Source organism: Hemitrygon akajei, chromosome 1, assembly GCF_048418815.1.
Source record: "Hemitrygon akajei chromosome 1, sHemAka1.3, whole genome shotgun sequence".
Lineage (NCBI taxonomy): Eukaryota > Metazoa > Chordata > Chondrichthyes > Myliobatiformes > Dasyatidae > Hemitrygon > Hemitrygon akajei.
This window is the reverse complement of record NC_133124.1, coordinates 78936005-78963053: the sequence shown is the minus strand read 5'-3', so window position 1 is coordinate 78963053 and position 27049 is coordinate 78936005. Positions and strand designations below refer to the sequence as shown.

The 27049-nt window shown below is 40.2% G+C and overlaps 1 protein-coding gene across 9 annotated transcripts in view; it reads right to left on the bottom strand.

Annotated features, from left to right (window-relative positions):
- LOC140728102 (intermembrane lipid transfer protein VPS13B-like) overlaps positions 1 to 27049 on the bottom strand; it is a 1021046-nt gene that overhangs the window by 316199 nt on the left and 677798 nt on the right. For all 9 annotated transcript variants that reach the window (XR_012099001.1, XR_012099002.1, XR_012099004.1 and 6 more), the window contains exon 25: positions 22790 to 22993. Coding sequence is in view for 6 of the 9 variants with exons in the window: in XM_073046336.1 (XP_072902437.1) it covers positions 22790 to 22993 (204 nt within the window). In the remaining 3 variants the exon portion in view is untranslated. The remainder of the gene's footprint in view (positions 1 to 22789; positions 22994 to 27049) is intronic.

Below are 27049 nucleotides of genomic sequence, written 5' to 3'. Positions count from 1 at the left end.
TACTAACATTAGTATTGTTTTATCTTTACCATTTCGATTCAGCAAGTGTAACCACGTATTAGTTATTTCTACTCAAAAGGTATTAAAACGTCTTACAACACTCCATGAATCACTTCTCTACATTTAAATTTGTTCCTTTAATCCTAAGATTTTGAAACAGATTTCTTTTAAATGCTTGTATTAAGGGAAGCATCAATCTCAGTGACATTCACTGGTTATTGATGACCTGTGACTGCAATGGCAAGTTTATAGACTTTTCTTCAAAGTTCTTACACTGTGATCAACAGTGGCTTAGCCAGCTTTAACAAACGTGTATATGTGAGTCCAGCTGCCACTACCTGACCACATTTCCATGACTATAAACAGAAGTTCGATGGAGCTGCTTTGAACTGTCTTAAACAAGAAACAATCAACTAGTCTTTCAGAAAATTTATTTTCTTTAGGCTAGTCAAAACATCCAATCAAAATTTCATAAGGTGGTGTTATTGTTTTTTTCCATAATCTGTACTAAAGAAAAATGGGCTGAAACTAAAACTTAATCTCTGTTTCCAAAATGAAACATCACAGTTCCCTCCTCAAATGAAAGATCTTTTCCACATACCAACGGTCTATGGTACCATTAACATTCACACACCAAGCAAGACCATGTAATTCCTATAAGATTTATACACTGATTACGATCTAAAAGTTAGACTTGTTAAACCTTAAACAGAAGAATAAAGAAACATATAACAACTTTTAAGTATCAACTTCCAGGCTAGCAGATGGACTCTAAGTGGGAGTGAGGAGAGGAAAATGAAAGTAAAAGGCAGCACACAGGGTTAATGGCAGGATTCTTAGTAGTGTGGAGGAAAGAAGAATCTTGAGATCCACATCCTCAGATCACCCAAAGTTGTCCTGCAAGTTGATAGGACAGCTAAAATGGCATATGGTGTGTTAGCCTTCATTAGTTGGGGGACTGAGTTCAACAGGTAATATAGGAAATATAGGAAGGACGTAGTAGCTTTAGAAGGGGTGCTGATGAGATCTACCAGGATGCTGCCTGGATTAGAGGGCATGCCTTATGAGGATAGGTTGATGAGCGAGGACATTTCTCTTTGGATTGAAAGAGGATAAGAGGTGACTTGATAGAAGTATATAATATGCTAGGAGGCATAGACAGGGTGGACAGCCAGACAGACTTTCTCAGGGCACAAATGGCTAATATGAATGGTACAATTTTATGTTGACTGGAGGAGGTGGGGCGAAGTCAAGATGGTGTTAAACAGCAAATCTTTTGCTTGCATCTTTGGAAACAGCTCTGTTTCTATCTTTGATATCTCTTTTTTTTCAGGGTGTGGGGGTCTTCTTTTGAAGACCCTGACCTGGAATTACACACTGACTTCGTTTCTTTGTGGGAATAGGACCCGCTTTCAGGGCCTCACGACCGGCCGCTTTCTGATATCCCAAGGACTTGATCTGGAAGATGAGTGCGCCTTCAAGGTTCCCGGTTTTTGTGGTTCTGGGGATGTGCTGATCTAGGCCGGTGCCCCTGAATGAATGGAACACGGAACATCAGGGGCAGCGGGGCAGCTGCCTGGGGTTGTGTGTCCAGAGAGCTGGGCCTTTTTGGTGCTGACTCTCGGGGCACAGAGCTTGGAAAAAGCAACGCAATAGACTTAACATCGTAACTCAGCAAATTGTTATGTCTCCCACTCGCTGTGAAACGGGGCACCTCTTTTTCCCTTAGTAGGGAAAGACAGGGCCTATAGAGTGTCGAATTATCAGATGAACGAGTAGTTTTTGGGGTTCTGCAAATCCATGTCTTTACTGATGCTTTGCTGCACACTTGAGTGCACAATGGAGGGTGCTAAAGCTTTTTTGCTCCTGTGGCTAGGGGTTGGGTTGTTACCTTGCAGCTGGTTTTGCATGGGAGGGGGAAGTTGGGGGGGGGCTTTGGGGTTCTAACATTTTAACTGTCATTCATTCTTTGGGGCACTTCTCTGCTTTCATGGATGTCAGGATGTATATTGAACACATTTCTCTGACATTAAATGTACCTATTGAAAGTATAGGGGGATGTCAGGGGTAGGTTTTTGTTACGCAGAGAATGGTGGATGCAAAGTACGTTCTGCAAGGGGTGGTGTTTGTAGAGGCAAATACATCAAAGAGACTTTTAGATAGACACAGGGATGAATGGAGGTTTATATAGGAGGGAAGGGTTAGCTTGATCTTGGAGAAGGTCAAAGTGTCGGTGCAACATCATGGGCCAAAGAGCCTGTATTATGCTATCCTGTTCTAAGTACTATGTTCTTCAGCTGGCGCAAAGAACAACAGTGTAAATTGCATTTATTCTTTTACAAAGAAACAAAGATGTCCTGTAAAACATTTGCACTTAAAATTACAAGCATGAAGTTGGGCTCATCATTGGTGTCAGCAGCATGTTGAGACTAAGATAATAGTAAGACATGGAATATTTTTTGCCCCAGTGGAAATATGCCACAAATGAAAAAACTTTCTAACTGAAGTACTGGGATCCATGGACAGACACTTAATGATTGCTTTGTATCATCCTTTGATAGAGATAGAGTGAAAATATTTTAATTCAAAGCAGTCTAACCAAACTATGATGCATCATTACTGAATTAAATGGGAGATTGAAGATTTAGACTGAATTCCATTTGGCACAATGTTACTCAGGCATTGTTTGTGCCTATCATAAGTATTCTGCTGTTATAATAGTGGCACTTACACACACAATTTTTTCATGGACTAATGTTTTTATTCAAACAGAAAATAAATACATTTCAAATAGTTTCAAACATATGAAAACTGGTGATCATTCATTCCCAAGTACGAATAGTTTAACTCCAGACAAACTAATTAGAATTTCAATATTTTACAAGCTATACTCTTCTCTGTGGGTTTCAAGACAAAAGATATTTCAAAACCTAAGAATCCTAACCTGATGGAAGAAAAGCCAATACATTCTTTAAATCCACATCAACCAAGGGTTAAGCTGGGTCAAGATAGCACAAGCGAACAACGATTCTTTGGGTGACATCTTCCAGACAGCCAATCTCTTCAATTACATCACCTCCCCTACGTCTTCTGCTTGTTCTTTTTGTCTTGGTTGTGTTACGGAAACTGTTGGAGCCGGTGATGTGCAGTTTGGATGATTGAAAGATCTAGCGCTCTTCTGTGTTTGGAGAGCTGCCTCATGGAGAAGACCAGTGAAGGCGTCCCAAAAAGGACTGAGAACATGAACTAACTTGTAGAAAAGACCAGAGATGGGGTGCAGGGTCATGAACGAATCCATTTCAAGGCGTCCAAGAAGACTGAAGCATTGAGGCATATGCGGAGGAAGTCAGCAGGTTGATCTGAATGGAAGCCACGGCGGTTGGTAGACAGCATGGTGGTTGCTTTTTACTGAAGGAATTAGTTCCTGTGGCTACTCTCCTTGAATGCTGGTGGAAAGATGTTTTCGATATTCTGAGATTAATGTGATTATTGGGCGGTACTATATATTAGTCTCCTTCAGTTTTTCAGTATTTTCTTTCTTGCAGCCATTTGGTAGGTGGGCGATATGTTACCTTTTGTGAGAGGGAGGAGTTGGGGATTGGGAGACTGATGTTCTTGTTGGTGTTTTTCCGTGTGTTACTTTTCTGTGTATGATTGAGGGGGTTAGGGGTTTTGATGCTATTGTCGGAGTTCTTTTCTGTGAGTGAGGGTGTTGAGGATTTGATGTTATGATTATTTTTTTTGTGAGGGAGGGGGCTGGAGGTTTGATGTTAGCATCACTGTCTTTTCTCTGCAAGGGAGGGGATTGAGGGTTTGACGTTCCAGCTGCCACTCTCCATGTGGGAGATCCGTTAGTTTTTTGTGCATGGGAAGGGGTGGGGGGGTTTAGGAGTTTGTGAGTTTTGTTTCTTTTTCTTTTTCATTATCAGGAGTTGATGTCTTTTCTTTCAACAGCTCCCCTGGTTATTTCCCTGTATTTTATGGCTATCTGGAGAAGATGAATATCATAGTTGTGCTGCATACTTTGACAATAAAATGAACCTTTGAACCAGATGATTGAAGAAGAACATTTAAACATAGCACAGCACAGTACAGGCCCTTTGGCCCGCTATGTTGTGTTAACTATTTCACCTACTCCAGGATTAATCTAACCTTTCCTTCCCACATAGCCCTCCATTAGTTCTCATCCATGTGCCCAAGAGTCTCTTAGATGTTGCTAATGTACCTGCCTCTACCATTACCCCTGACTGCATGCTCAACACACCTATCACTCAGAGTAAAAAACCTACTTCTGACACCCACTATACTTTACTTCAAAGACTTTTAAATTACGCCCCACTGTATTAGCTATTTCCGCTTTGGAAAAAGTCACCGGCTGTCCACTCTATCTGTGCTTGTTGTCATCTTGTACACCTCTGTCAAGTCACTTCTTATCCTCCTTCTCTCCAAAGAGAAAAGCCATAGCTCACTCAATCTATCCACCAAAAGCATACTCTCTAATCGAAACAGCATCCTGGTAAATCTCCTCTGTACCCTAACTAAAGCTTCCACATCCTTCCCATAATGAGGCAACCAAAACTAAACACAATACTCCATGACACGCAACATGCCAGAGGAACTCAGCAGGCCAGGTGGCATCTATGGAAAAGAGTACAGTCAATGTTTTGGGCTGAGACCTTTCAATAGATCAGCTGAGCTTGTCCAGCATTCTGTGTATGCTACTTGGATTTCCAGCATCTGCAGATTTTCTCTTGTTCACAATACTCCAAATATGGTCTAACCAAAATTCTATAGAGCTGCAACATTACCTCGTGGCTCTTGAACCCAATCTCCTGACTAATTAAGACTAACACACCTACACCTTCTTAACCACTCAATCAAAATGCACCGCAAATTTGAGGGATCTACGAACATGAACCTCACCAACCCTCTGTTCCTCCACACTGTTAAGAATCCTGTCATTAACCCTGCCTAAAGGCCAACTTTCCAAAATGAATAACGTCACACTTTTCTGAATTGAACCCTATCTGTTACTTCTCAGCCCACCTCTGCATCCTATCAATGTCCTGTTGGAAACTACAACAATTTTCTACATTATCCACACCACCAGCAAGCTTCGTGTCATCTACAAATTTAATACCCAAAGCTTCCACTTACTTATCCAAGTCATTTATAAAAACCCCAAAGAGCATGGTCTCCATTTACACAGAATTTAAAACAGGTATTAAAGTCTATATTCGATAGATAGATAGATAGATAGATAGATAGATAGATAGATAGATAGATAGATAGATAGATAGATAGATAGATAGATAGATAGATAGATAGATAGATAGATAGATAGATAGATAGATAGATAGATAGATAGATAGATAGATAGATAGATAGATAGATACTTTATTCATCCCCATGGGGAAATTCAACATTTTTTCCAATGTCCCATACACTTGTTGTAGCAAAATTAATTACATACAATACTTAACTCAGTAAAAATATGATATGCATCTAAATCACTCTCTCAAAAAGCATTAATAATAGCTTTTAAAAAGTTCTTAAGTAGTTTACCTAAATACATTAAATACAATCAACCCCGGCACTTTAACATATCTTACTCCTGGCGGTTGAATTGTAAAGCCTAATGGCATTGGGGAGTATTGACCTCTTCATCCTGTCTGAGGAGCATTGCATCGATAGCAACCTGTCGCTGAAACTGCTTCTCTGTCTCTGGATGGTGCTATGTAGAGGATGTTCAGGGTTTTCCATAATTGACCATAGCCTACTCAGCGCCCTTCGCTCAGCTACCGATGTTATACTCTCCAGTACTTTGCCCATGACAGAGCCCGCCTTCCTTACCAGCTTATTAAGACGTGAGGCGTCCCTCTTCTTAATGCTGCCTCCCCAACACGCCACCACAAAGAAGAGGGCGCTCTCCACAACTGACCTATAGAACATCTTCATAGGATTTCTTGGGTCACGTTCCAAGGCTTTATGCATGGTGAACTTGGATGCATTAACATAAGGACATGAGAAATAGGAGCAGGAGTAGGCCATCTGGCCCGTCAAGCCTGCTCCGCCATTCAGTAAGATCATGGCTGATCTGGCCATGGACTCATCCCCACCTACCTGTCTTTTCCCCATAACCCTTAATTCCCCTACTATGCAAAAATCTATCCAACCTTGTCTTAAATATATTTACTGAGGTGGCCTCCCCTGTTTAACTGGGCAGAGAATTCCATAGATTTACCATTCTCTCCGAAAAGCAGTTCCTCCTTATGTCCTAAATGTACTCCCCCGAATCTTGAAGCTATGTCCCCTAGTTCTAGTCTCACCTATCAGTGGAATCAACTTTCCTGTCTCAATCTTATCTATCCTTTTCATCATTTTATATGTTTCTAGAAGATCTGCTCTCATTCTTCCGAATTCCAGTGAGTACAGTCCCAGGTGACTCAATCTCTCCTCATAGTCTAGCCCCCTCATCTCTGGAATCAACCTGGTGAACCTCCTCTGCACTGCCTCCAAAGCCAGTATGTCCTTCCTTAAGTAAGGAGAAGAGAACTGCACGCAGTACTCCAGGTGCAGCCTCACCAGTACCCTGTATAGTTGCAGCATATCCTCCCAGCTCTTAAATTCAATCCGTCTTGCAATGAAGGCCAGCATCCCATGTGCCTTCTTCATAGCCAGTTGCACCTGCACACCAACCTTTTGGGATTCATGCACAAGCACTCTTGAGTCTCTGCACAGCAGCATGCTGAAATTTTTTAACATTTAAATAATCTGCTCTTCCATTTTTCTTTCCATAGTGGATGACCTCACATTTACCAACATTATATTCCATCTGCCAGACTCTCGTCCACTCACTTAACCTATCTATATCTCTCTGCAGACTCTCCATATCTTCTGCACAATTTTCCTTTCCATTCAATTAAATACCATCAGCAAATTTAGATACACCACACTCAGTCCCCTCTTCCAGATTGTTAATGCCTATTGTGAACATTTGTGGACCTAGCACCGACAGCTGTGGCACATTGTTCACCACCGATTGCCAACTAGGGTAACACACATGTATCCCAGCTCTCTGCTTTCTATTAGTTAACCAATCCTCTATCCATGTTAATACATCACCCTCAGCTCTATACATCCTTATCTTATGGATTAGTCTTTTAAGTGGCACCTTATCGAACGCCTTCTGGAAATCCAAGTAAATAACGTCCCTCTGTTCCCCTCTATCCACTGCACTCGTTATATCCTCAAAGAACTCCAGTAAATCCATTAAGATCAAATACCCATATTTTTCAGTAAGGAGGGCAATATTTCATCTTGCAATTCCTCAATCTACTATTCCTGTGTTAATATGAACAGGAGAAATTCTTGCATTTCCAAAATATGGATAGCCAATTGGATAGATTTATGATTTGCATTTCCTGTTCACTTCACTGAATGCCCTATAATCAAATCAAAATACATTCAAGAGACAATGAGGAGAATCAAAAATATTTGACAGGCAGAAATAATTTATTGCCTATTCTATTGCTCAAAAGATTTAGAACTGCATCAGCCATAAAGTACCCTATTTCAATACAGCAATTAGTTTTACTATTGACAACTGTCATTATCTTTAATGCAAGACCAACACAAAAGCACGATTTCACACATAAAGAAATGTTATGCTCTATAATGATCCAAGGAATGTTTGATGGCTTTGGGTCTGTACTCACTGGAATTTGAAGGATGGGAGGGATATCACTGAAACCTTTCGTATGTTGATATGGAAAGAGTGTTTCCCATGGTGGGGGAGTCCAGGAAAAGAGGGCATAGCTGCAGGTTAAAGGGGTGTCCATTTTAAACAGAGATGCGGAGACATTTCTTTTGCCAGAGGGTGGTGAACTTGTTACCACACGCAGCTGTACAGGCCAGCTGGTTGGGTGTATTTAAAGCAGATCTTGATAGGTTCTTGAGTGGACACCCATCAAAGGTTATGGGGAGAAGGCCAGGGAGTGGAGCTGAGGAGGGAAAAATAGGATCAGCCATGATTGAATGGCTGAGCCGACTTGATGGGCCAAATGGCCTAATTCTGCTCCTATGTCTTATGATCCGAAACTTTTCCAGTGGCCTCTGATAAATATTCATCTGAAGTAATCTTTTGGAAATATGTACTAAATGAGAGTCATTTCTCTCAATTTTATCTTCCTATTGCAAAATAGAAGGCCATTTGCAGTCTCCTTCTAATTCTTAATTTACAAATCAGAGCTAACTGCCACAACATTTCAGACTGTTTTCATCAACAATCATGAGAACTGACAAGGCATAATGAAAAGCAGCTGTCAATGACAGTTCGCTATAGTCAATAACACAAATTCAACAAAGTCTGCTTAATTCTTGGCTTAAATAGATCAATAAATTTTCCAATTATAATAAGCCTAGAATTAAGTGTGTTATAGAAGACAAAACATTATAGCACAGGATGATGTTGTGCCAAACTAATTAAGGTAATGATGCCTAATTAAATTAACCCTTCTACCTGCATGTTGTCCATATCCCTACTCATTCATACGTCACCTAAGAAACTCTATCATATTGTATCTGCCTCCATCACCACCCCGAGCAGTGCATTCCAGGTACCCACCACTCTCCATTTAAAACAATTGCCCACACATCTCCTTTGAATTTACACCCCCGCCCCCACCCCCATACCTTAAATCCATACCCTCTAGTATATTCTGTAAAAATCTAAATTAAGGCTCACTGAATGAATCTGAAAGCTGCTTTGAGGGTACTGTTTTGTATGTATGCAAATTAGCTATTTACATTGTCATTGTGTGAAATGTGTTCAGCTGAATCTCAGCATGCTGCTAACACCAATACTATCCAAATTCAGTCATTTATAATTTTAAGTAGAACACTTTTTTTCTTGCTAAATAACAAAGGCAATTTAGAAACACAATTTTACTCAATACTAAAATAACTATAAGGAAATAATTCACAAAAAAATCTAAAGAAACACACACACACGCACGCACGCACGCACACACACACATTATCAAGCAGGTTTGGATTTGGCATACACCTTGCACAATTAACTTTTAATTTTAGTTTACAGTATTAATCAATGCAACAATGTTAAAAGACAGCTGATAAATTATTTCCACTCATATCCAGCACTCCATGCTGCAGATAAATAACAGATTTAATCCAGAGTAAAAGGCAAAAATAATAAATGCCAGTTTCAATCCAACCATGCCAGTGGGATGTTTCTAATGTTTAAACAATCCAAAGTTTCAGAGCAATTACAAATTTAGGACTGTACAGGACATTAGAATCACAACATTGATGCACACTCTGCCATTTTCACTGGACATCGCTGTGGTCCTGATGAAAAGACTCAAGGTTCCCCGTGACATCCCAGATGTCACTCACACACTTTGATCATTTAACATTTTGATCAGACACTGGCCAATATCCCAAGATTGAGTGGGAATACTGTATTTCTTACAGAAAGGTTTTCAGAACATCCTGGGAGAATTTTCCCGCCTTGTAGATTCTGAAAGACCTTTGGAGCATCAGAAGAAGAGTCATTCACTGTAGAGTACCCAGCCTGCAAGCTACAGTACTTATGTGGTTGTTCCTGTTGAGGTTCTGGTCAACGGTGATTCCCAGGACCACCAGTGGGTAACTTGACAATGCCACTCATTATCAATAATCTTCTCTTCTTCTAGAATATTATTTGCCTCTTATTAGGCCCTGTTTCAAATCTTGTCTTGAACTGCAGCACATAGGTATGAACTAAAACCGTGCAATCATCAGCAAGCACTCCCATTTGTGATCTTATATTGGAAGGAAAGTTATTGGTGAAGCAGTTAATGATGTTTGGGCTGAGAACACTGCTCCAAAGAACATCTATAGTGATATCCTGGTGCTGATTTGATTGATGTTAACAAGTATAAGCATCTTCCTTTCTGTGAGATATGATTCCAACCATGTAGCATTACAGCCTTGTTACCAAATAACTTGATAACACACGTGATTACTCAGTGTCTTGATATTAGCCAGTGTCTTTGGTATTTGATCTAAGAGATTCCCAAAAACTTCAAATTGAGCACTAAATAAGTATTTGGATTGGATCCGTCCTGCTTCTCATTTCTTTGCTAAGTCACTGAATCTCAAGCAGAGGTTCTTGAAGTTAGCAAGTAAATGGTTGCACAGAGAGCACCGCCTCTTGAATCATGGTCTTCTTAACCCTCTATCATTCAACCCTCCATAATCCCTTCTCTTACAAATATGTATTCCAGATTTTCTTCTCCACATTGTAGGTACCAGTGCCTCTAGCCATTTAGGTTGCAGGCATTCAATTTCAATCTTAAACCTCACCATCTTTTTCAGAATCAGAATCAGGTTTATTATCACCAGTATGTGATGTGAAATTTGTTAACTTAGCAGCAGCAGCTTAATGCAATACATAGTCGAGCAGAGAGAAAAAACTAATAAATAAAATAAAACATCATAATAATAAATAAACAAGTAAATCAATTACGTATATTGAATAGATTAAAAAATGTGCAAAAACAGAAATACTGTATATTAAAAAATATGTGCGTTTAGGAATCAGATGGCGGAGGGGAAGAAGCTGTTCCTGAATCACTGAGTGTGTGTCTTCAGGCTTCTGTACCTCCTACCTGATGATAACAGTGAGAAAAGGGCATGCCCTGGGTGCTGGATGTCCTTAATAATGCACTCTGCCTTTCTGAGACACCGCTCCCTAAAGATGTCCTAGGTACTTTGTAGGCTAGTGCCCAAGATGGAGCTGATAAGATTTACAACCCTCTGCAGCTCTTTTGGTCCTGTGCAGTAGCCCCTCCATACCAGAAAGTGATGCAGCCTGTCAGAATGCTCTCCACATGCCAAATCTCTTCAAACTCCTAATAAAGTAGAGCCACTGTATTGCCTTCTTTATAACTACATCAATATGTTGGAATCAGGTTAGATCCTCACAGATCTTGACACCCAGGAACTTAAAACTGCTCACTCCCTCCACTTCTGTTCCCTCTATGAGGATTGGTATGTGTTCCTTCCTCTTACCCTTCCTGAAATCCACAATCAGCTTTTTCGTCTTACTAACGTTGAGTGCCAGGTTGTTGCTGCGACACCACTCCACTAGTTGGCTTATCTCACTCCTGTACGCCCTCTCGTCACCACATGAGATTCTACCAACAATGGTTGTATCGTCAGCAAGTTTATAGATGGTATTTGAGCTATGCCTAGCCAGACAGTGGGCTAAGCACACACCCCCGAGGTGTGCCAGTGTTGATCGCCAGCAAGGAGGAGATGTTTATCACCAACCTGCACAGATTCCGGTTAGGAAGTCGAGGATCCAATTGCAGAGGGAAGTACAGAGGCCCAGGTTCTGCAACTTCTCAATCAGGATTGTGGGAATGAGGGTATTAAATGCTGAGCTACAGTCGATGAACAGCATCCTGACATAGGTGTTTGTGTTGTCCAGGTGGTCTAAAGCCGTGTGAAGAACCATTAAGATTGTGTCTGCCGTTGACCTATTGTGGCAATAGGCAAACTGCAATGGGTCCAGGTCCTTGCTAAGGTTGGAGTTCAGTCTAGTCATGACCAACCTCTCTAGTGTTTCATCACCTTTGATGTGAGTGTTACCAGGCGATAGTCATTAAGGCAGCCCACATTATTCTTCTTTGTCACCGGTATAATTGTTGCCTTTTAGAAGCAAGTGAGAACTTCCGCCCATAGCAGTCAGAGGTTGAAAATGTCCTTGAATACTTCCACTAGTTGGTTGGCACAGATTTTCAGAGCCTCACAGGCACTCCATTTGGACCTTCGGCCTTGTGAGGGTTCACTCTCTTTAAAGACAGCCTAACATCGGCCTCTGAGACGGAGATCACAGGGTCATCAGATGCAGCAGGGATCTTCACAGCTGTAGTTGTGTTCCCTCCCTTTCAAAGCGGTCATAAAGGCGTTGAGTTCATCTGGTAGTGAAGCATCACTGCCATTCAGGGTTTCGCTTTGTAGGAACTAATGTCTTACAGACCCTGCCAGAGTTGCCGTGCATCTGATGTCGCCTCCAACGTCATTCGAAATTGTCTCTTTGCCCTTGAAATAGCCCTTCCCAAATCATACCTGGTTGTCTGGTACTGGCCTGGGTCGCCAGACTTGAATGCCACAGATCCAGCCTTCAGCGGACAACATACCTCCTGGTTCATCCACGGCTTTTGGTTTGGGAATATACAGTAAGTCTTTGTGGGCTCACACTCATCCACACAGGTATTAGTGAAGTCAGTAACAACTGCAGCAAACTCATCCAGGTTCGAAGATGAATCCCTGAATACAGTCCAGTCCACCAATTCAAAGCAGTCCTGTATGCGCTCCTGTGCATCCCTTGTCCATGCCTTCTTGGTCCTCACTGCTGGTGCTGCAGTCTTCAGTCTCTGCCTATACTCAGGGAGTAGAAGTACAGCCAGGTGATCAGACTTCCCGAAGTGAGGGCATGGAATAGCATGGTAGGCATTCTTGATGGTGATGTAGCAATGGTTCAGTGTGTTGTTTCCTCTGGTATTGCAAGTGATCTGTTGATGGTAATTGCTTAGTGATTTTTTTTTTCAGACTGGCCTGGTTAAAATCTCCCAAAACAATGGTGAAGGCATTAGGGTGCGCTGTTTCAGGCATGTTGATCCCATTGCTCAGATCATCTAAAGCCTGCTTGACATTGACCTGAGGTGGAATGTAAACTTCTACCAAAATGACCCCAGAGAACTCCCGTGGTAGGTAAAAAAGATGGCACTTTACTGCTAGATATTCAAGGTCCGGTGAGCAGAATATATTTGTGCACCAAGAAGAGTTGACCATGAGGCATACTCCTCCACCTCTGCTTTTGAGAGACTCTATAGATCTATCCTGACAATGTACAGAAAACCCATCAATCTGAAACGCTGCATCCAGTATGGAAGGGTTTAACCAGGATTCCGTTAAACAAAGGAGACACATGGTCCTAATGTCCATCTGATTCAGCACCCTAGCTCTAAGATCATCGATTTTATTCACCAAGAGACTGCATGTTCGCCAGCAAGATAGCCGGTATAGGGAGTTTAAAACTGTTTCCTTAAACACACTTGTAACCCCGAACTACACCCGCGCTTCCTCCGAGGTAACCCCAGTGGACACTTCCAACCACAATCGTGCTGTTTCCATCGGTTTTAAGCAGTGATAGTTTGTTTAAATGCATTAAGACATCTTTGTTGACTGTACTGACCAGGCTGAAACGGGAATATTTAATCATATCCATTGAGAGTACTGCTGTAACTCGAGTCGTGCCTCGGCACCCCGGAACTTTCTTCTACAAGATTATCTATAAACACTTTGCTGCTAAGCATATCAGGTATTGCTGGACTGTAATCAGAGTTACTAATTAAAGATTGATTTTATGCAGACCAGTCTAAAAGTCACAGGTCCCAAACAGGTAAATATACATGTTGGAAAATAAATACTGTATATCTTTAAATAGCTGTCCAATGAGAACCAATGCACAAAAGACCTAGTGGAGATCCTATGGTTACATGCATTTACATGCATTTATAAATGAGGCAAAATATATCTGGCTAAATTAACTGTGCTACTTTTTTATTTAAAAAGAATGATATTTGACTGTTGTAATAGAACTATAACTCTCTTCAATCTTCTCCACTCAAAATTTCCAACAGCAATTAACTTCAAAAGAGTACCACCGCAATCATATTACATAAAAGTGAACATATGGAAAAATTTAAAATGCACTCTCAGGTTTAAGTCCCAACTTCCTTTTCAGCTTTTCCAATATCTTCAGCACACTGGAGTTTCTCTTAACTGCAACACATGCATGTCTGGTGTTCCCTTAGAATACACATCCATACAAGGTAATCTATTTTACAAGACAAAGTGCAAGTTGGTGAAGCAAGTGTCAGTTTTGTTTGATGCTTGTTTTCTCCAGGTTAGAAAACCCTGGATACAATTTCAATTATGAGCAAATATGCTAATACTTCAGTTGAGGAAGCACTGCATGCTGTAAAAGGACCATCTGAATATAAAAGAGCTGACTTGAAAAGGAACAGAAGCAGTCCTGAGAAAGGATCTTCAACCCGAAACATTTCCTCGGTTTCTCTTGGCACAGATCTGCCTGAACTGCTGAGTGCTTCCATTATTTAATGTGTCTTCTTCATATTTCCAACATCTGAAGGTTTTAGATTTTCAGAGTCAGATGTCTTATATAACATAAAACAATACTAAAAATTACAAGATAAATAGAGTTGAGAAAAGGAATAATGAGAGTGTTCACATAGTCATGAACCGTTCAGAAATCTGATGGCAGAGGTGAAGAAGCTGTTGCTGAAACATCCTGAGTGTGGGTCTTCTGATTTCTATACCTCCTCCCTCGATAGCAGTAATGCAAAGAAAGCAAGTCCCAGAAGGTCTTTAATGATGAATGCCACCTTCTAGAGATACCACCTCTTGAAGATGTCCTTGATGGTGGGCAGGATTACGACCATGATAGAGCTGACTGCATCTATGACAATCTGCAGCCTCTATCAATCCTGCACATTGGAAGCTTCATACCAAACAGTGATGCAGCCAGTCAGAATGATCTCTACCATTTGCCTGTAGAAATTTGTTAAAGTCTTTGGTAACACCTGCATGTATTCTTTCTGATTGCATCAATGTGTTTAGCCCAGGAAAAATCTTCTGAGATGTTGATGCCCAGGGACGTGAAGCTACTCACCCTTTCCACTGCTGACCATTCAATGAGGGGTCACCACTTCTCAATGAAAGAAATTCTCACCTTTGTCCTGAAAGCCTTACCCCATATCCTGGGTCACTTTGTTCTGGATTCCATCTCAAACCCCCAAGCAAGGAAGCATCCTCCATTTATCCAGACTCTCCAGCCCTCAGAAAGCTTTGAGTCTTCTGGTGAAATCATATCTTTTATTGAACTATGAATATACTTGGTCAGTTATGAGTTGTCTGTAATGATAACTCTCCCACAAAGAGACTAAGAATTTTAGAAATCTGACTTGTTATTTGGTAAGAAAACTACTGACAAGAGAAAGGTAAATAAAACTTGGCAGCACTGAGTACTACGTGCCATGCTAGCGCAACCCTCTCGTCAGGCTAGTATATAAAATTGGCTCATTAGCTAACACTGCTAACATCTACTTGCCTCAGTGGTGAGAAGCCACCTTTCATAGTAATAAATGTCTAGGGGTTCAACCAAATAGGAAAGTTGGAAGGTTCCAGGGAGGAACTTTGATTGCTATATGAATGCTGCTCACACACAATTATCTGTTGCCAAGAAATGACAGATAATACACTAGCATAAAATTATAAAGAAAGTATATTTACCAATTTTCAACTCTATCAAATAGTTAACAGGTAAAGAAAAGAAAAACAGGAGGGCCCATTACAGTTAAACCAGTCCAATGTGGAGATAAATGTTGGAGCTCATTTCTGAAGTAGTCGGACAATTTGCTGTACTCACGCATGGAACCCACATTCTGCATGAAAGACACTAGCCACAGTTTGAACTTCCCTCAAACACTATCTCGAACATACTGGCTATGTTCTATAGACGGGTATATGGAGGAATTTAAGGTGGGGGGTTATATGGGAGGCAGGGTTTAAGGGTCACCACAACATTGTGGGCCGAAGGGCCTGTATTGTGCTGTACTATTCTATGTTCTAACTCAGGAGCATTGACACTTCCTCCTTGGAGTCACTCATCTGCACAAAGCACTTCTTTGGGTCTCTCCTTTGTGCAGTATTTCGTGGGCATCTTCCCTTGTGCTCCACTCCACCGCTCCCACCAAAAGACCCCAAACCAGAGTACTGTCCTTCAGAAATCTCATCCTGCCCAGCCCTCCATGGCATCCCACTGGGCAGAAAGTTACAATACATACCAAGGCAACCCTGATTGGCTGACACAACATTCCTAAGTTGGACAACATGGCTCCTTATCCTTAGCTGAAGCCAAAACACCCTTAATAGCAGAGGGCACACTGCTTTTGCAGAAAACTGACAAAATAAAAAGACCTCACAGCAGTAGAAATCTTAACCAGAGCACAACACTACCTTTTGTTCTTAATGCCAAGAAAGAGTCTATATTGAAAATATCATGAAGAAATATAGAAGGTAGTCAATAAGGCTAACAAAATGTGTTAAAGGATTATTGTGTATATAGGCTGTTATAGCAATACAAAATTATGCTTAGACCAGACTTAGACTGTGGTAAACATTCCTAAGTATGTCTCCAGCCTAAACTTACCATAATAATAACTGCAACCAGAGGGTAAATTCATGCACAAAAACCTCTTCACAGCCATCTCCCTATCACTATTAACCTTTCCCAGAAATACAACCCACCAAGGCCTCTGGACTTCTCCAACGCTAGTCTTGCACATCTCTGATGCATTTAGTCCTCACCTTCAGTTTGGTTATCCCTTACTAAATCTCTCTGCCTATTTTGCTTTAAATGATGCACTTAATACCAGTTCTCCTTTTGTGATTCTATGTCAAACTTGTGTCCTTTTTCAACTTGTCTGATTTTGTATTGCTGTATAAATGTTAAATTTCTCAAAAATATGTTCCACTGATACCATAAATGCAAATTGCAGTTTTTTTAAAACTATTTCTTTGAACTAATCAGGAATAACATACAGGCAACCTATGAAATGGCATGGTTTGAAGTTAATTTACCAATACAATACTACATTACGCTACCTATAGTGCCTTCCATTTAACTGACAGAGAAAGGAGTTTATGGTTAAAGTCATTACATTGTAATATGTGAATCAACAACACCTCAGGAGACCACTTATACAAATAATTAAATACCTATTAAGTACTTTCTACAGTAAGTGTACTTTATTAACTGAAATATATAAAGAATCAATACTAATGGAGGTGTCTAGATTAAATTATCCACTGTGTAAAGCTAAAAAGAGAAATGTTGGGAACATTCAGCAGCTTTGGTAGCATCCACTGAGAATGATAATCTACATTGGATATAAGATACAAAAGCTTGAGATCAGAAACCACCAGACCCAAAGACAGTTTCTATCCCACTGTTATCAAACTCCTGAATGGACTTCTCATATGCTAAAAGATGGACTTGTGTTCCATCTACCTTGTCGTTGTTCCTGGACCTCACTTTTCTACTGGAACTGTACTTTCCCTGTAAATACAACTCTGTATTCTAAATTCTATTTTATTTATTTTTATTTATTTATTGAGTTACAGTCCGGAATAGGCCCTTCCGGTCCTTCAAGCCACTCCGCCCAGCAACTCTGATTTAACTATAACCTAATCACAGGACAATTTACAATGTCGATCAACCTACTAACTGTTTAGTCTTTGGACTGTGGGAGGAAACCCACACAATCATAGTGAGAACACACAAACTCCTTACAGAGAGCAGCGAGAATCGAGCCTGGGTCGCTGGTATTGTAAAGTGTTGTACCAACCACTATGCTACCAGTATTTTCTTTTTTCCACCTGATATAATAATGTACTGTATGGCATGATCCGTCCGGATGGCGTATAAAGCTTTTCACTGTATGTCAGTACATATGAAAATATACCAAGATTAGATTGAACATTTCAGAAGGATCACAGTAACTGAAATCTGCCATTAACTTGGTTTTAACAACAATTAAAAATGAAACCATTAATTCTCCAACAACTCAGAATAGCTTGCTCTAATTAAAATAGGAACTCAATATTAATCTTCTGCATGAGAAACCTAAACCCCTGACAATTCAAAGGTCCTTTAAATGGGGTTTTTAATTTGCTATGATATCCAAAGACAAAAATATATCTTGCCATAAACTTCCATTTTTTAAAAATTTCCTCTTCCTTTCCAAATTGCAGGACAAGTAAAGAATATTACAGAATCTAACATACATTTTCCCACACATTGCGCTGCCAAATTTGATATAAACTGGAAGTCAGTCATCCACTGCAAAACATTTTATGAATTTAACAAAATGAAGTTTATTTTCCTTGAAAGAAATTCTCTTCATTCATCAAAAGGCACAAACACAGAGGGCTTGTTTCCCTCGTGTTACCCAGAGGCAAGGGATGATCACTTTTTTGGCACTCATATACTTCCCCTTCAGCAAAACATTCTTGCATTCTTGTTCAGTCACTTGAACTCCCCACAGACCAAACAGTTTGACGACTACTCACACTTGAGTAAACAGATAGAGTGGTTGTCACAGCTTGCACAACATAATATTTCTAAACTCAGGGGTGGTATAAATGATTAAACACTCCCTATGTGCCATGACTCACATCATTGCTTTCCCATTTTCATAACTCAGGAAGCTAAATGCAGCATGGTCTCCACTTGAGATGTACATAAACTTATCAGCATGAAAAGAAATACATCAGCACTATGTATTATGTTAAAACTGTAAAAAACTGTTTTTTTAACAAATAAGAATACAAAGAAAATACTCATGTGTTCACTTTAGTTCACACCCAAATTCAAAACTCTCTAAATAAAACTAGAATTTCCAACTCCACAAAACATGATGCCCCCAAAATGAAGGGACTCTCTTAAAGGAGATGGCCTTGTTATATGATTAGAGTTCTGAGAAAACTCAAAAATTCACAGTTCACTGAGCAACCTCTAACATTATCCCGAGCGTACAGAATAATACATGTGAACACGAGACGTAAGAGAAAGAGAAGGTCTTTCAGTCTATAACAGGGACTTCGAGGAGCAGATAGGGAGACAGATTCTGGAAAGGTGTAATAATAACAGGGTTGTTGTGGTGGGAAATTTCAATTTCCCAAATATTGATTGGCATCTCCCTTGAGCAAGGGGTTTAGATGGTTTGGAGTTTGTTAGGTATGTTCAAGAAGATTTCTTGACACAATATGTAGATAAGCCTACAAGAGGAGAGGCTGTACTTGATATGGTATTGGGAAATAACCTGGTCAGGTATTAGATCTGTCAGTGGGAGAGCACTTTGGAGATAGTGACCACAATTCTATCTCTCCTATACCAAAGTATTGGAGAGGGATAGGAACAGTCAAGTTAGGAAAGCATTTAATTTTGAGTAAGGGAAAATATGAGGCTATCAGGCAGGAACCTGGAAGCATAAATTGGGAACAGATGTTCTCAGGGAAATGTACGGAAGAAATGTGGGAAATGTTCAGGGAATATTGACGTGGAGTTCTGCATAGGTACGTTCCAATAAGACAGGGAAAGGATGGTAGGGAACAGGAACCGTGGTGTACAAAAGCAGCTGTAAATCTTGTCAAGAAGAAAAGAAAAGCTTACAAAAGGTTCAAAAAACTAGGTAATGATCAAGATCTAGAAGATGATAAGGCTAGCAGGAAGGAACTTAAGAATGAAATTAGGAGAGCCAGAAGGGGCCATGAGAAAGCCTTGGTAGACAGGATTAAGGAAAACTCCAAGGCATTCTACAAGTATGTTAAGGGAAAGAAGATAAGATGTGAGCGAATAGGGCCAATCAAGTGTGACAATGGAAAAGTGTGTATGGAACCAGAGGAGATAGCAGAGGTACTTAATGAGTACTTTGCTTCAACATTCACTGTGGAAAAGGATCCTGGCGATTGCAGGGATGACTTACAGCAGATTGAAAAGCTTGAGCATATAGATATTAAGTAAGAGGATGTGCTGGAGCTTTTGGAAAGCATCAAGTTGGATAAGTCACCGGGACTGGACGAGATGTACCCAAGACTACTGTGGGAGGTGAGGGAGGAAATTGCTGAGCCTTTGGCGATGATCTTTGCATCATCATGGGGATGGGAGAGGTTCTGGAGGATTGGAGGGTTGTGGATGTTGTTCCCTTATTCAAGAAAGGGAGTAGAGATAGCTCAGGAAATTATAGACCAGTGAGTCTTACTTCAGTGGTTGGTAAGTTGATGGAAAAGATCCTGAGAGGCAAGATTTATGAACGTTTGGAGAGACATAATATAATTAGAAATAGTGAGCATGGCTTTGTCAAAGGCAGGTCGTGCCTTACGAGCCTGATTGAATTTTTGAGGATGTGACTAAATACATTAATGAAGGAAGAGCAATAGATGTAGTGTACATGGATTTCAGCAAGGCATTTGATAAGATACCCCAATGCAAGGCTTATTGAGGAAGTAAGGAGGTATGGGATTGTTTTGTGAATCCAGAATTGGCTTGCCCATAGAAGGCAAAGAGTGGTTGTAGACAAGTCATATTGTACATGAAGGTCAGTGCCCAGTGGTATGCCTCAGGGATCTGTTCTGGGACCCCTACTCTTCGTGATTTTTATAAATGACCTGGATGAGGAAGTGGAGGGATGCGTTAGTAAATTTGCTGATGACAAAGGTTGGGAGTGTTGTGGATAGTGTGGAAGGCTGTCAGAGTTTACAGCAGGACATTGATAGGATGCAAAACTGGGCTGAGAAGTGGCAGATGGAGTTCAATCCAGATAAGTGTGAGGTGGTTCATTTTGGTAGGTCAAATATGATGGCAGAATATAGTATTAATGGTAAACTCTTGGCAGTGTGAAGAATCAGAGAGATCTTGGGGTCCAAGTTCATAGGACACTCAATGCTGTTGCGCAGGTTGACTCTGTGATTAAGAAGGCACAGAGTGTATTGGCCTTCATGAACCGTGGGATTGAATTTAGGAGCTGAGAGGTAATGTTGCAGCTATTTAGGACCCTGGTCAGACCCCACTTAGAATATTGTGCTCAGTTCTGGTCACTTCACTACAGGAAGGATGTAGAAGCCATAGAAAGGGTGCAGAGGAGATTTACAAGGATGTTGCTTGAATTGGGTCTTTTTGTGTTGAGTGAACTTGGTCTTTTCTCCTTGGAGTGTCGTAGGATGAAAGGTGACCTGAGAGAGGTGTATAAGATGATGAGAGGCATTGATCGTGTGGATAGTCAGAGGCTTTTTCCCAGGGCTGAAATGGCAAGAATGAGAGGGCACAGTTTTACGGTGCTTGGAAGTAGGTACAGAGGAGATGTCAGGGCAAGTTTTTTTACACAGAGAGTGGTGAGTGCATGGAATGGGCTGTCAGCGACGGTGATGGAGGCAGATACAATAGGGTCTTTTAAGAGACTCCTGGATACATGGACCTTAGAAAAATAGAGGGCTATGGGTAAGGACATGTTCGGCACAGCTTTGTGGGCTGAAGGACCTGTACTGTGCTGTAAGTTTTCTATGTTTCTACTAACCCTATGGATAGAAAATTCTGAAAATTCACTACATCTGAGTGCACAAATTCTCTTCAGCGAAGTGCTAAATAGCCCAGACCTCATTTTGAAATAGTGATTCTCCTAATTCCTTGTGAAACATCTCCTCATTATCTACCCAATCATGCCCCTGAAGAATGCTGTACATTTCAGTGAAGTTATTTCTTGAACAGAAGTTCTACCTCATTAACCTTTCCTCAAATGACAAATCCACGGTCCCAGGAAAGCTTCGTTATTCTTCCTCTATCATAAGTATGACCTTTATAAAGGTGAGAAACCAAAACTGAACATGATCTTCCAGGTGTGGTGCTTCAAAAGTTCTACATATAATTGTAGTAAGACATCTTTACTTTGATACTCAAATCTTCAAGCAAGAAAGGCCAACAAATCTTTTACCTCCCTAGCTGCTTCCTACTCCCACATCTTAACTTCCAATGTCACGTACAAGTATACCAAGATCTGTATCATCATCGACATTTCCGAATTACTGAACACCGAAAAACGTACTCAACATTTCTATTTTTTCAGACATAGTTGATCACCCATGTGCCACCAGCCACTCTTTCTGCCTTTGATTAGAGGTAGAAATGCACAACATTCTTCGGGGGGTGTGTGTGTGCGCGCACGCGCGCCCAACCCAGCTGGTCCGTGCTGACTCTGTTGCCCAATAAGCGAGTCCCATCTGCCTGGGTTGGGCCCAGAGCCCTCCAAACCTCTCCAAATATACATGGATATACCTAGATGACTTTTAAATGCTACTAATGTGCCTGCTATGCTACAATCGCTGACATCTTATTACAAATAAACACCACCCTTCTGCATGAAGAAACTGCCACTGGTTTTCCCAATATTATTTTTCGAAAGCCATTTGAATCAGAATTAGAATCAGGTTTACTATCACTGACATGAAAGCATTTTGTGAAATGTGTTCTTTTGTGGCAGCTGTACAGTGCAAGACATAATAAAAGGTATTTTAAGTTACAATAACAAATAAATAAATAGTGCAAAAGAGAATAGTGAGGTAGCGTTCATGGACCATTCAAAAATATAAGTGGAGGGAAAGAAGCTGTTCTCAATACGTTGACTTAAGAATTCAGTCAAAATCAGCTTAACGCTTTACAAGACCTTTATTTAAAAACTGAAATTACTACGGTAATAACAAAATGAAATAAGAGCATATCTATAGTATATGGAAGCATTAATAAATATCAAAATTATGATTGGTTTGTTAAGAAAGAATCCACATACATCTTCAATGTTTACTCATACCAACTTTCCATTCACTTTAAGCCCATATGCAATATGACCACAACAAAGCTGCGCAAATCATATAAATCAAGAGTAATTTGACATTAGGGTGGTTTTGCCAATGTCAATTCTTTAAAAATTATGCAAAAGTTTCTAAAGATTTCCAAATTTAAAGAAAAAATAATTATTACAGTTGTGCGGCACACTCTGAAATGCCCAAAACAAAAAGATAAAAATATATATGGGGTCAAATAAAATACAACAATTTTCATCTCAGTGGAGAGTCAACTCACCTCTGTAGTGGTGCCAATATCAGCAGAAGGACTACAAGTGCTGGCATCTGGTGGTGCTGTACTGACACTGCTCCTCACAGGTGACCCTGGCATTTGTCCAAAGGAAGAATCTGGATGTGCAGAAGACTGCCGCAAAATGCCTTTTTTCTGTATTTTCTCCCACGCATTATTCATACTGTGCGCCAGCTCATATAATAACTGCACCTATTCAAAGATAGAGAATGAAAAGATGGGCTTCAGAAGCATACCCAAGCATTGATGACAATTATTCTACAAATCCTATAACCTGCTTCTAAGAGTCACAGACGACGACAACACAGCTGATCTATCTTACTCCTGTACTCTGGCTCATGACCATCTGAAATTTTGCCAACAATAGACGTGTTCTCGGTAAATTTATAGAAGGCATCTGAGCTGTGCCTAGCCACACTGTCATGGCTGTAGGAAGATTAGAGCAATGGGCTAAGCATGCATCCTCAAGGTGTGCCATTGTTGATTTTCAGTGCAGAGATTTTATTTCCGATCTGCACTGACTGCGCTCTCCCAATGAGGAAGTCAAGAATCATCTAGCCCTTGGCAATCCAATCATCTGCTGTCCAATATACCTACACAGAGGCCATATCCCTCCAAACCACCTCTCCATCCATCTCCCTATCCAAATTTCTTTTAAATGTTACAATTGAACCCATATCTGCCACTTCTGCTGGCAGCTTGTTCCACATTTACTCCACCCTCTGAGCGAAGAAATCTCCCCTTGGATTCCGCTTGAATATTTTGCCTTTCACCCTAAATCGATGATCTCTAGTTCTAATCGCCCCCAACCTGAGAGGAAAAAGCCTGCATGCATTCATCCGATTTATACCCCTCATAATTTTGTGTACCTCTATAAGATCTCCCTTAATTCTCCTGGGCGCCAGGGAATTAAGTCCTAACCTATTCAACCTTTCCCTATAACTCAGGCTCTCAGGTTCCAGCAACATCCTTATAAATTTTATCTGTACTCTTTCAAGCTTATTAACATCTTTCCTGGCCAGTTCATCTGTGCTGATCAACTGGCTGATGTGTTCATTTGATATCTTTAAGCTCTTGCTTTGGTAGTCTGAGGTATCCACCCACTTCAATTAGACTAATTATACCAATACCCAAGAAGAACTTGCCTCAATGACAATCACCCAGCACCATTTCCATCCACTGTGATGAAGTGCTTTGAGAGGTTGGTGATGAAACTTGCCTCAATAACTATTATCCAGTAACACATAAGACATAGCAGTAGCATTAGGCCATTTGGATCATTGAGTCTACTCTGCCATTTCATCATGGCTGATCTAGTTCCCTCTCAGCTCAATTCTCCTGCCTTCTCCCCGTACCTTTCACACCCTGACCTATCAAGAATCTATAAACCTCCAGTTTAAATACATCCAAATGACCTGGACTCCTGCCCCCTGCAGCATGAATTCCACAGGTTCACCACTGTCTGGCTGAAGAAATTCCTCCTCATCTCCATTCTAAATGGATATCCCTCTGATTGTGCCCTTTGGCCTTAAGACTTACCCGCTATAGGAAATATCTTCACTACATCCACATTATCTATGCCTTTCGAAATCCAGTAGACTTCAATGAAATCCCCATTCATTCTTCTAAATTCTAGTGAGCATAGGTCAACAGCCATCAAACATTCATCATATGATAGGACTTTCATTCCCCGAATCATTTTTGTGGAACTTCTTTGAACCCTCTCCAATGTCAACACATCCTTTCTTAGATAGGTGCCCAAAGCTGCTCACAATATGCCAAGTGAGGCCTCAGCTATGCCTTATAAAGCTTCAATGTTACATCCTTATTTTTATATTCTAAACCTCTTGAAATGATTGCTAACATTGCATTTGCCTTCTTCACCACAGACTCAACCTGCAAGTTAATATTAAAGAAATCTTGCACAAAGACTCCCAAGTCCCTTTGTATTTTGGATTTTTGAATTTTCTCCCTGTTCAGAAAATAGTCTACGCTTTTGTTCCTTCTGCCAAAGCACATGACCAGACACTTCCCGACACTGTATTCCATCTGCCCCTTCTTTGTCCATTCTCCTAATCTGTCTGTCCTTCTGCAGCTTCCCTGCTTCCTCAACACTACATGTCTCTCTACCTATCTTCCTATTATCCTCAAATTTAGCTACAAAGCCATCAATTCCATCTTCCAAATCACTGGTATACAATGTAAAAAGAAACAGTTCCAAACCGACCCCTGCAGAACACCACTAGCCACCAGCAGCCAATCAGAAAAGGCTCCCTTTATTCCCACTCTTTGCCTCCAGCCAATTACCTATATCCATGCTAGTATCTTTTCTGTAATACCATGGGCTGTTACTTTGCTAAGCAGCCTCACGTGTGGCACCTTGTCAAAGGCCTTCTGAAAGCCTAAGTACACAGCATCCACTGATTTTCCTTTGTCCATCCTGCTTGTTATTTCAGCAAAGAATTCCAATAGATTTGTCAGACTTTGGCCTATTTTTACCATTTTCCTCTAAGAACACTGACCCATAATAATGGACTCCAATATTTTCCCATCCAGTAAAGTCAGACAAATTGACCTATGATTTCCTTCCTTCTGCCTCTTTTCCTGGAGTGACGTTTGCAATTTTCCAGTCCTCCAGAAACATTCCAGAATCTAGTGATTCTTGAAAGATCATTACTAATGCTTCCGCTATCTATTCAGCTGCCTCTTTCAGAACCCTGTGGTGTAGTCAGTCTGGTCCAGCTTCCCAAGCACCTTCTCCTTAGTAATAGCAACAACACTCACTTCTGTCCCTGACACTTTCCAACTTCCAGCAAACCGCTAGTATCTTCCACAGTGAAGACTGTTGTAAAACGCTTATTCAGTTCATCCACCATTTCCTTGTCCCCCAGTACTACTTTTCCTGTGATATTAGTCAATGGTCTTACATCTATTCTCGCCTCTCTTTTACTCTTTATATATTGGAGAAAAAAAAATTGTAATTTATTTTTTTTTATTGAAGTTCATCATCAAACAAACATTTCTATAAGATGTATTTCAGATATTGTACATATATATCATATAGTCATATTTACCACAAATCTCCACATAATATTTATCTGAGGTATACATTTATAAAAAAGAGAGGAAAGAAAGAACAAGCGAAATGAGAAAACTATGTACAAGTAGGGAGTGATCCTTTTTTTTTTACAACATATTCATTGATTTGTGAGAATAAAATCAGGCCTATGTGGTGTTATGTACTTAAACCATTTTTCCCAGTATGAATCAAATTGTTCCAATTTATGATTAACAGATGCTGTTATCTTCTCCATTTTGTAAGTGTCCATTGTAATTTCCATCCATGCGTTTAAGGTTGGGCTCTCCTGTGATAACCATTTCCTGGTAGGAGTCTTTTTACCAGCCACCAGCAGTATATTCATTAAATATTTATCTCTTTTCAACCATTCTTGAGGTATATACCCAAAATATATTGTTTTACTTTCTAAGCGTATTTCACATTTTAAAATGTCTTGTAGGGCATTGTGTAACCCACTCTGATGGTCTTTGATAACGGGGCAATCCCAGAAAATATTGTAATGGTTTGCATTTTGATTTCCACAATTTCTCCAGCAAACAGGAAGGTTACTATCATAATGGGATTTCTGAAAGGGTGTAATAAAATATCTTATCAAGATTTTCCATCCAAACTTCCTCCATTTCTGTGAACTGGCACACTTCCATTGATACCTCCATATTGTTGTCCATTCTTCCTCAGATATAATTATCCCTCCTTCCTTCTCCCATTTTGTTTTAATGTATGAAGTTGAATGTGTTTTAAGATTTGACAAACCCTTATACACGCTTGAAATGATTCTATTACCGTTACCTGAATTATATGCTTTTCTAAATAGCGCTATCAAACATGTATTTGCCTTGGTTACATTTTAACCGTTGTATTAACATACTGTCGCATCTGTAAATACCGATAAAAGTCTTGTTTTTCTAATGTGTTTCTCTTTAAGCATTTCAAAACTGAACAGTGTTCTTTCTTTCATTATATTGTAAAGAACGGTTATTCCTTTAGCGGTCCAGTTCTTAAATCTAGCATCCAGTTTATTCAGTGTAAAATCTGAGTCATATGCACACCATTTAAGAATTGCACTATCTCCCTCTAGTTTATATTCTTTTATAATAGTTTTCCATATTTTAAGAGTCCATTTCACCCGTGAGTTATCAATAGTATTTATGTACCTTTGTAGGTTGATA